This window comes from Fragaria vesca, linkage group LG2 (genome assembly GCF_000184155.1).
Source record: "Fragaria vesca subsp. vesca linkage group LG2, FraVesHawaii_1.0, whole genome shotgun sequence".
NCBI classification, from domain to species: Eukaryota; Viridiplantae; Streptophyta; class Magnoliopsida; order Rosales; family Rosaceae; genus Fragaria; species Fragaria vesca.
Genome location: NC_020492.1, coordinates 26,279,806 through 26,290,498, shown reverse-complemented (window position 1 = coordinate 26,290,498; position 10,693 = coordinate 26,279,806). Strand labels below are relative to the sequence as shown.

Genomic DNA, 10,693 nt, shown 5'->3' with positions numbered 1-10,693 from the left:
TTGTCCTTATTTTCTCCAAACAAATATTAAAAAATATTTTCTATTTTTATTGTCTAAATCGGTCGTACACACATTCTTACCTTATTTTTTAATTTGAAATGAACATACAATGTTAGAATTACTAAAATTTGTTGTAGTTGAGCCAGGTTATTTGGTAATTTACGAATATCTATGCTATATAAGGGATAGTTGTGGAATTTGATTAGTTTTGGACTATCGATTTGTTGTTTTACTGCGGAGAAAGATTTGGTTTTACTTGATCGAGACAGATGACAGTAGAGGCTAAACAGCCTATGACCTCTCGCCTCTTTGGGTCTACCACGTCATTTCCAACAAACCGTAGTGACAGCGACGTAAATGCGCCGAATCTACTATTTTTTAATTACTCCATCGCTTATTTAAAAAATAAAAAAACACCCAATAAATTATATTAATATAACTACTACTAAGTTTGTCGGTATGCGTGCCAAAATAACCTCTCTCTCTCTCTCATTTCCACTCCACTGTTCAGTGCTCAGCTCACTGTCTTTTTAGCTGCCCCTCTCTTATTTCTAAGAAATAAATAAGCCCAGAAGTGTTTTCTCTCTGGAAAGTGGCAACAGCTTCTCACTCTATGATGATTATGATTAGGGTTTATGCACTCTCTCTTATCCTGGGTTGTTTCACACACTGGCTCTCCTGGTCCAGAAAGAGCCTCTCTTAGATTTTGTGGTTTGCTGTTTCTGTTTCTCCTTTGCTCTTTTGGGTTTGTCTGTATCAATGTGTTGTGTTTTTAGCTATTCAATTGTTTGAAATAAAGAACAGACTGGGTTTGAAAAAAACACAAGTGGGGGGTTATCTGTGTTTAGTGGGTTTCAGTTCAAAGCCAGCTTAGGAACTTGGGGTTTAAGCTGTGTTTTTGGAATTTTGTGATTGCATTCAAAGCTTTTGGTTGAGTAACAGAAATCAAAAACAGTCTTTGTGTCTGTATTAGAGCCAAAACCCCCCATTTTGGTCTTCACCAACAAGCTCAATTAGCTTTTTACAAAAACCAAAGAATCTTCTAGCCGCTCAAACCTTCGTCCGTTTACACCTTACTCTCTTCTCTTTCTCCCCCATAAGACGGACTTTACAAAGCCAGAGCATCTTTCTTCAATCTTTTTCTAAAGTCCCTAAGCAAAACCCAAAATCAGCCTGCGCTTTAAGGGCGTTTCTTCCACCTCATTTCTTGCCTATATTTGCTTCTTTGAGCTTGTTTTGATTTTGGGTTTCTTTTCGGGGAAATGGCGATGGCTGTGGCTCATCATCAGCACAGGGAGAGTAGCAGTGGTAGTAGTATAAACAAGCATCTTAATGATGCTGGGAAATATGTGCGTTACACTTCTGAGCAAGTTGAGGCTCTTGAACGAGTCTATGCCGAGTGCCCGAAGCCGAGTTCTTTGAGAAGGCAGCAGTTGATCCGAGACTGCCCCATTCTTTCGAATATAGAGCCAAAGCAGATCAAAGTCTGGTTTCAGAACCGCAGGTATGAACGAGACTGGAAATTGTTTCTGGTAATTGTTGGTGAAGAAGCTTCATTTTCGGGTTTTATAAAAAAAAAATTGGGTGTTTTGTATTCCCATTTTGATATGAAGTTGCATACTTCGACTGCATTTCTGTTTTTAGTTTTTGGGGATTTTGCCATTTTGGTGCAAGGGCATGTTTTTTCCCAATTGGGAGATTTGGAGGTTTTGGGCTAAAGGAAGGGGAATTGTTTGGGTATATGCAGATGTCGAGAAAAACAGAGAAAAGAGTCTTCGAGGCTTCAGACTGTTAACAGGAAATTATCAGCAATGAATAAGCTGCTTATGGAGGAGAATGATCGACTGCAAAAACAGGTGTCTCAGCTTGTTTGTGAGAATGGGTACATGCGCCAGCAGCTGCATACTGTAAGCCTTGCTTTCATTCTTTCCTATTCACTTGGTGCTTGTTAAAAATTTCCTTTTCCGATGATTATCAAGGACATTCTTTCCTTGAAGATTTCCCTTCACTTCTTTCAAAACTATATTGTGACAACTATATAATTTTCCTTTTTGTCCTGTGTAGCTTAAATTTATCCAAAGTATCATGTGTTTGTTTACTTCTTAATTTCTTATTCAATCTTACTATATTTACACTATGGCCAAGTTAAGATATTACAAACAAATAACTGTATGTATCCCAATTCTGTGATGTTAGAAATGCAAACTGGACTTGAAGACTTTTCATTTTGACTGTTTGTAACCCTGAAATGATTTTCTTGGGTAGGCACCAGCAACTGATGCAAGCTGCGACTCTGTGGTTACAACTCCTCAGCATTCTCTCAGAGATGCTAATAATCCTGCTGGGTATTTCCTACAACTAATGGACTTACAGTTTTTCCCCTTATTTGTATGTACTGGCGCTGTGATTTCTTTGTTATCAATGAGCTAATCTTTCTTATGGCTTTCACAGACTCCTCTCCATAGCGGAGGAGACCTTGGCAGAGTTCCTTTCTAAGGCTACAGGAACTGCTGTCGATTGGGTCCAGATGCCTGGGATGAAGGTTGTCATTTCATTTTATCACTTTGTGAAATTATAGTTTCTGTTTTCTTTTCCTTGTGAAGTTTTGTGCAAACTGGTTCTCTATGTTGCCATTCAACTTATGCTGAATGCCTGAATTGTTTGCTTAATTATTGTGGCAGCCTGGTCCGGATTCAGTTGGGATCTTTGCTATTTCACAAAGTTGCAGTGGAGTGGCAGCTAGAGCCTGTGGTCTTGTAAGTTTAGAGCCTACGAAGGTAAGTGTAAACTTCTTTGAATATCCCTAATTTTTTTGTGTTTTTCTTTTGGACTAGCATAGTTCAAGGCAGTGTACTTTCCATTTGATAAGGCTCGTGAACTCTTCATATTCAACAGATTGCAGAGATCCTTAAAGATCGTCCATCTTGGTTCCGGGACTGTCGGAGCCTCGAAGTCTTTACTATGTTTCCTGCTGGAAACGGAGGGACTATAGAACTCATATATACTCAGGTGCACAAATATCATTGAATGTTTTTCTGTCTATTTTCTGTTCACCTTTACTGGAGGAATAAATAGTAAATATCATTTTAATCACTCCAGACATATGCTCCAACTACACTGGCTCCTGCAAGGGATTTTTGGACCCTAAGATACACTACTAGTTTAGACAATGGCAGTTTCGTGGTAAGCTTGTCTTTTGTTGTTTGTGATGTGGTCATACTGGTTATTGATAATTCATGTTACCTCTGCATCAGGTATACATATTAAACTTTCTGTTCAGATCATATAACCTAATTTTCTCTATACATATTTTATTCTCAAAATGTTAAGGTCTGTGAGAGATCGCTTTCTGGTTCTGGTGCTGGTCCCAGTGGAGCTTCTGCTGCCCAGTTTGTTAGAGCTGAAATGCTTCCTAGTGGTTATCTGATTCGACCATGTGAGGGTGGAGGATCAATTATTCATATTGTTGACCACCTGAACCTTGAGGTCTGAATTTTGGATCTTTATATTCTTTAGTTATTTGTTATTTAGGAAAACTCAATTGTTTATTCTCTTGTTCCAGGCTTGGAGTGTGCCAGAAGTGCTGCGACCGCTTTATGAATCGTCCAAAGTTGTTGCACAAAAAAGGACTATTGCGGTGAGCACATTATGCCGGAATAACTCTTTTTGATTTTTTAGATTTTATTTTGGCTTTTTTGTCAGACTAGTATCCACTGAGCCACGCACAATACTCCTTTGTTTTAGTAAAAAAAAAAAAAAATTACGTCTCTTATAATAAGATGTAGGATTGGTTGGATGTCTGGTACCATATTTTCCATCTGATTTTGAGTGACATTCATTCAGTCCCTGCTTCCCTGCTTCCTGCAATAAAATCTTGTATGCTTCCTGGGAACAAACATTTTTTTTGTAACCGATGGTGGATATTTGGTGAACCGTTTAAGTTATTAGCTTTTGCCCTAACCCATGTAACCTAAATTTTTTACATTCTGGTTTTCAGTATAAAAGGTCGATCTTTTAAACCTGTTTAGCCAACTATCTTGATGCGAGAATATTACTTTTAAGTCTTAATATTCTGGTAAATATAATTCCATAACAATACCGCTTGCTGGTGATTTGTTCCATTTATGTTGATAGTGCTGTATTGCTGGAGGATCAATAATATTTCTGGCTGTATAAACTTCCATGTTCAATCTTCTAAAAAAAAACTATGTTCAACTGTTCGTTTTCTTCTGGTTCTGTATGTTTAATCAAGTTTACTTCTTTTGGTTAACCTATATACCATCTACTTCATAAGATAAAAATAAATGAAACAGAGGTACTGACTAACCTTTATCTATTAAGGCATTGCGTTACATCAGGCAAATAGCTCAGGAGACAAGTGGTGAAGTTGTCTACAGTTTGGGCAGGCAGCCCGCTGTTCTGCGAACTTTTAGCCAAAGATTAATCAGGTGGGTGTGTTGCTCTATAATTCTTGTTTATCTTCCCCAGTTTATACTTTGGTTTGTAATGCAATCATCTATTAAGGCATTGTTTTATCACCTGCTTGACTGTATTTATGTGGTCAGAAGTTTGTATAAGCTGACACATATCTTTTATAGATATTTTGAATGACCTATATATTTATCTACTGTAGAGGCTTTAATGATGCTGTCAATGGATTTAATGATGATGGCTGGTCATTGATCAACTGTGATGGTGCTGAAGACATTATAATGGCCGTAAATTCAACCAAGAATTTGACTACTACGAATCCTGCTAATTCCTTTGCTTTTCTTGGTGGTATTCTGTGTGCAAAGGCTTCCATGCTACTCCAAGTAAGTCATAAGCTATCAAATGTGACATAATCTTGTGTTGTATTCTGAGGTTAATTTGTTACTTCCTCTTCTCACATATTCATTTCTATGATGTTGCTTGGATCATACCTTACTTTTCACCTCCTTCCTATGATTGTCGTCGGACAAGCCTGTTATCTTGGATTGTGGGTTTGTATGTAGGTATAAGCTTTTCTCAGGCTGCCAAGTTTGGCATCTCAACTTAATTATCAATTTGTGATTTATTTAATTGGAACTTGTAGTGATAATCAGTCATTCTAGAAATAGGTGGTGGTCTTGAATGTTTGAGTAGATGTTTATGTTTCCAGCTCGTCTTTTGTGTATAAAGATCTTGTTGTGTTTCTTTTGCCATTACCAGAATGTTCCTCCAGCTGTCCTGGTTCGTTTCTTGAGGGAGCATCGTTCAGAGTGGGCTGATTTCAATGTTGATGCCTATTCTGCTGCATCTTTGAAATCTGGTTCATATGCGTACCCAGGGATGAGGCCAACAAGGTTTACTGGGGGCCAAATCATCATGCCACTTGGTCACACCATTGAACAAGAAGAGGTATGTTTCTTTTTCAATTATAAGTCAAATTCAAATTTTACTTTGTGCACAAGATGAACCATGAAGAAATATTACATCTCACCTTAAATTCACAAAGAACATAGGAAGTATGTGTTACATAGTTTTCAATGGGTCTGACTTTTAGTCTTCATTCAGTTGCTTGAAGTTGTTCGTCTTGAAGGCCATTCTTTCTCACAAGAAGAAGCATTTGCATCACGGGACATTCATCTCTTACAGGTGATTTATTTTCTCCTGATTCTTATTCACCTTTTTATAATGCTGGTCTTGTTATACATTTGTCAATATCCTATTGTTCTTTTTCTGGACCCTATCGTGGTCTCCTCTCGTATAATATGAAATACATTGCTATAGTTATAGATTTATGACATTCTTCACTTGCATGTATTTAAATCATGAGAATCATCTCTTCTATCCTATTGGCAGATATGTAGTGGAGTTGATGAGAATGCTGTTGGAGCCTGTTCAGAGCTTTTTTTTGCTCCAATTGATGAGATGTTTCCAGATGATGCTCCGTTGCTTCCCTCTGGTTTCCGCATTATTCCTTTGGAATCAAAAACAGTTGAGTTTTTTGTGCTTCTCATGGGCTGATGTTGGGATTATGGAATTTGGGCGATATGTGAATGTTGTTTTCCTTCCCTCTCCCAACACACTAATGTCTTTCAATTGTTAATACAGAGTGATTCAAAAGATGCCTTGGCTACACATCGTACATTAGATCTGACATCCAGTCTTGAAGTGGGCTCAACAACAAACCATAATGCTGGAGATTTGAATTCATTTCATAACACTCGATCAGTATTGACTATTGCCTTCCAGTTTCCGTTCGAGAGTAGTCTACAGGATAATGTTGCATCCATGGCACGCCAATACGTACGAAATGTCATCTCATCAGTGCAGAGAGTTGCGATGGCTATATCTCCATCAGGATTGAGTCCGTCCATGGGACCAAAACTATCTCCTGGCTCTCCAGAAGCTCTAACACTGGCTAACTGGATCTGCCAGAGCTATAGGCAAGTGTTCGTATAAATCCTCAGACTACTTTTGTAATCTCCTGGCTTGGTGATGATATGTAAATGCAATAAAGTTAATTGAGGGACTTTTTAAGCATGCTGAATAAAGTTTAATTCACATGCCTGCATTCTGAGAGTGCTCATCGAGCTCTCTGACAGGCTGTTTCATCATCATCCAACACATCACATCATACGAGATCCAGTGATAGATTTTGTATTGTAAACGTACATTATTTTATATCTGATTGTCTCCTTCCTCCTCTTCAGTTATCATTTAGGGGCAGAACTGCTGCAGCCAGATTCCTTGGGTGGTGACTCGATGTTAAAACATCTATGGCATCATCAAGATGCGATTTTGTGTTGTTCATTGAAGGTACTTGTGCAAGTCTAGTTGTCATAGCAATTCTGTATGTCTTTCATTTAACATAGTGCACAAATTTTAATTTCCACGCTGTTATTGTTTGATTTGCAGTCGGTGCCGGTTTTTATCTTTGCCAACCAGGCTGGGCTTGACATGCTAGAGACTACTCTTGTTGCTCTGCAGGACATCTCATTAGATAAGATATTTGATGAGTCTGGACGTAAGACATTGTGCACCGACTTCGCTAAACTGATGCAGCAGGTGAGTTTGTACGAATATTGTGCTTTCTTTCTTAAGTTGTCTTTCCTCAGATCTTTCCATTGCAGCTTTGGTTCTTCCATCAAAGTCTAAAATCAAATTCCTTGAGACAAAATACCCCATCCTTCTAGTAGCCAGGGACTTGGTTCCTTTGAAGTTGTAGATTTGGCTGAATCACTCTACTGTTTCTTTCGTAGGGATTTGCTTACTTGCCAGCTGGGATTTGCATGTCTACAATGGGGCGCCATGTCTCATATGAACAAGCCATTGGATGGAAAGTTCTTTCTGGAGAAGACAATTCTGTTCATTGCCTTGCTTTCTCGTTTGTAAACTGGTCTTTTGTGTGAACATGTTAGCTGACTTAAGTTATTCATCCAATTAAACACCTTTCTTCCACTTGACATGGAAATGAAATCTGAAAAGGATGAATATGGAAAAGGAAAAGTAGACCAAAAGTTTTGTAATTTCCATAAGAACTTGGTTTTGCATCATTTTAATTTAATTTAATCTTTTTTGGTTTTTTGTTTTGTTTTGAAACTCCTAACTTCTGCATTACATGGCCAACTTGGTGGGGAGTTCAACTTAAAGCTGAAACCATGTTGTTTTACTTGTGTATTCAGAGATTTTCCAGAATTTATAGTAGTCCACACTCTTCCTACTTCTTTGTGTCTATCTCGTCAGTGGAGAATCATTACTGGTGCCCACTCCATAACAACTCACTCTTTTTTTATTTTGTTTTATGAAAAAGAGTACAAAGGAGTGGGGGATCAAAACGAAAACCTCTCCAAAAACAATCTTCTGCAAACAGGGGACTAACAAAGAATTCTAAAGAACCGAGTGGTCTCTGTTACAGTGCCAGAATGAAAGGTGGTGAAGTCCCACGAAACCAAGCTTACACCATAACAACTCACTGTTCAGGAATCACGACGCATGTGAAACAGAGTGAATGGTAACTTGAAACATTATAGAGGAACTTGTTCGATAAGTGTAGAAGCTATAAGATTTTTGAGCGTATCATCTGGAGCAGTGTAACCGTCTCCATACTTGTAAACAACATCTATGGCACATGTTATACAATGAATTCGAGTTAGCACTGGCCTTGAAACAGCATTAGGGAGGAGGAGCGATTCGTTTATGTCCTTCCACGCATCGCTGGCTTGTCTACACAATCCGATTGATGCTTCTTCTTCTGTGACACCAAATTCTTTCATGTAGCATTCCACAGCTGACGAAACATGCCCTCTCTTTTGCTCAAACTACAAATAACAGACATAACTACATGATTGAAATGCAGAGATTAATGTAGGTGGTATACTTTTGTGTGTGTAACTTACCTTGTGGGACACTATGTCATTCATAAGTCGAGCAACTATTGCAGCCCCTTTCAAAGCCCTGGGTATAGTGGCTAGCCAATCGAAGTTTTCTTGTGTAACAGTATCTTCCATTCCAATGCAAGAAGTTGTTGTAAGCAGCGGGTAGCCTGAGGAACGTATTGATAGGGCCATATATTCTTCCATTGTCGGTGTATATTTCTGGTGGAACCATTTAGCTTCAACCAAGTAATACTTGGCTTGGTTTTTCATCCGAATACATACAGTATATATATAAGAAAAGAACCGATTAACATTCATATAATTAATCTATCAATCATTTGCACTTGCACGTAACATATTTTATTTTACAAACCACTAAACAAGTGCCCATCACTATTTGGTCTAGTGACATAGGTCTCTCTTTAAAAGGTTGTGCGTTCGACTCACAATAGACTAGTTGTAACATATCAGTTGTTTACTTGATAAAAAAAAATATTACTAAACAAGTTTTTTTTTTTTTTTTTTTTTACAAGGACACTAAAAACTATTAACCGTCTACGAGGCCACTTACAACTTCTTTGGCGTAGTGGATTCGATACAGGTTTCCCTCCTTTGCAAGCTCTTCTTCAATTTCAGTATAGACGTCTAACATTGTCTTGTAACAAACTTTCATAGATTTGGCAACGGATTAGTGGCACAGATATCCCACCTAATCGATAGCAAACAATTGAAAAGATAGCCGTTATAAATTAGCTAGCCTTCTTTTTAAAAGATTATGAGATCATTTTGGGTAGGATGCAAATTTACCGACCATCTTTATTTACCCATCTTTATGCCCACTACCTAGATTTGATGCCATGTGTCATTTCTTTTAATCATTTCTAATCATGGTTAACTACATATAATTATAAGGGAAAAAGCCCTAATGCACAAATAATATATTTTCCTAGCCCAAACCAATCAAAAACAGATTACACAGCCCAAACCAATGTTTCCTAGTAAAAATACAGTTATACCCCAGCCTTAATAACCGCTTCCAACCCACTCCGAAGTCAATTCCTTCGTCGATGGCACTCCGAATTCAATTTCTCTCAACAGTTCTCACCACTTCACTCCATCGACGCCGCTTCGCTGCTTCACTCCATCGACGCCGCTTCGTTTCTTCAATCCATCGACGCCGCTGCCTCACTCCATCAAGACCTCAGCACCCATCCCCGCGCGCCGCTTCGCTACTTCAGTACATCGCCGCCACTGCTTCAGTACATCGCCGCCGCTGCTTCAGTACTTCACCGCCGCTGCTTCACTCCATCGCCACCACTACATCGCGCTAAATTCTTCTTTTTCAGGTGAAAAGAAACCCTAGCATAAATCTGTGTTTGTACCCCCAATAATGTTGTTTGGGTTCATATTTCTCTGCTTCAATGTGTTTTATGGCAATGTAGAAACGGTGTGGCAACTTTACTACCCTTAGTAAAACTTTACTAGGGGTAGTAAACTTTAATTTTTGTTTGCATGTCAGTTATTTTCACTGTCTGGATGTGTCTAATGGCTGTGTTCAATACTAGGGGTAGTAAAACTTTGATTTTGTTGAATGCGAGTTGTTTTCTAGGTCTGCATGTGTATAATAATCTGTTTGTACCCCCAATAATGTTGTCTGGTGACGGGTGCAAAACCTGCATCAAATAAACCCTTTTTATCGTTAGTAGCATTGAGTAAGTAGGGTATCGTATAGGGCCGGAGATTGAGGGTACCTTGCAAAACAAAGCGTTAGAAAAACACAACAAATATTAACAAGTAATAAAACATTTAAACAATTTACAAAAGTAGCTACTGTTCCATAGAACAGCAGTCGAAAACCTAATTAAAAACCTAACCTAAACTACTCAGAAAAATATGAAAATTTACAGAGATCTACTAGACACACAGAGGAACTACTGTACAAATTTTCAGGGGATTCGGAGATCGTTTGATTTGAAAATAAAATAAAAGAAAACAGAGAACAGAAGAGTGACGAAAATCCTAAACTAAAAAGAAACAAAAACCTAAGCTACTATATACATGTGATCGTCTCTTTGCACACAAGAAAACACTAAATCAGATTCATATAATCAAGTAGCTATGTAATTTCAACCCTAACAACCTAAATCATGCATATGGAGAAACGAATCAAATTCCATGTTTCAAGTAATTTACCGACGCGGACTTAACTACTTAAAACCCTTCTAACCTCTCATAGATATGTACCGACGCGGACTTCATATCCAAAATAGATCAAAGGAAGAACTTGAACATGTTAGAATGTAATTCACCGACGCGGACTTCAAAGACATCCTAGCATGCAACCTATAACT

General features: G+C 38.2%; 2 protein-coding genes across 2 annotated transcripts; one reads left to right on the top strand and one right to left on the bottom strand.

Annotated features, from left to right (window-relative positions):
* The first annotated feature begins 1,262 nt into the window (after positions 1 to 1,262).
* LOC101298859 (homeobox-leucine zipper protein REVOLUTA-like) lies at positions 1,263 to 7,500 on the top strand. Its single transcript, XM_004291525.1, has 18 exons — positions 1,263 to 1,504; positions 1,748 to 1,907; positions 2,266 to 2,345; positions 2,452 to 2,542; positions 2,682 to 2,777; positions 2,896 to 3,009; positions 3,100 to 3,183; positions 3,331 to 3,486; positions 3,563 to 3,637; positions 4,342 to 4,448; positions 4,634 to 4,814; positions 5,191 to 5,379; positions 5,536 to 5,616; positions 5,824 to 5,958; positions 6,076 to 6,410; positions 6,678 to 6,783; positions 6,883 to 7,032; positions 7,227 to 7,500. Exons 1-18 carry the CDS (start codon positions 1,263 to 1,265, stop codon positions 7,374 to 7,376), a joined length of 2,532 nt encoding a protein of 843 aa, XP_004291573.1. The 3' UTR covers positions 7,377 to 7,500.
* Positions 7,501 to 7,991: 491 nt separating this feature from the next.
* On the bottom strand, positions 7,992 to 8,546 carry LOC101297702 ((-)-germacrene D synthase-like). The gene is made up of 2 exons (XM_004293003.1): positions 8,364 to 8,546; positions 7,992 to 8,285 (listed from the first exon to the last, which is right to left on the bottom strand). The coding sequence occupies exons 1-2, from the start codon at positions 8,544 to 8,546 to the stop codon at positions 7,992 to 7,994; spliced, it is 477 nt and encodes a 158-aa protein (XP_004293051.1).
* Between the last annotated feature and the right edge of the window lie 2,147 nt (positions 8,547 to 10,693).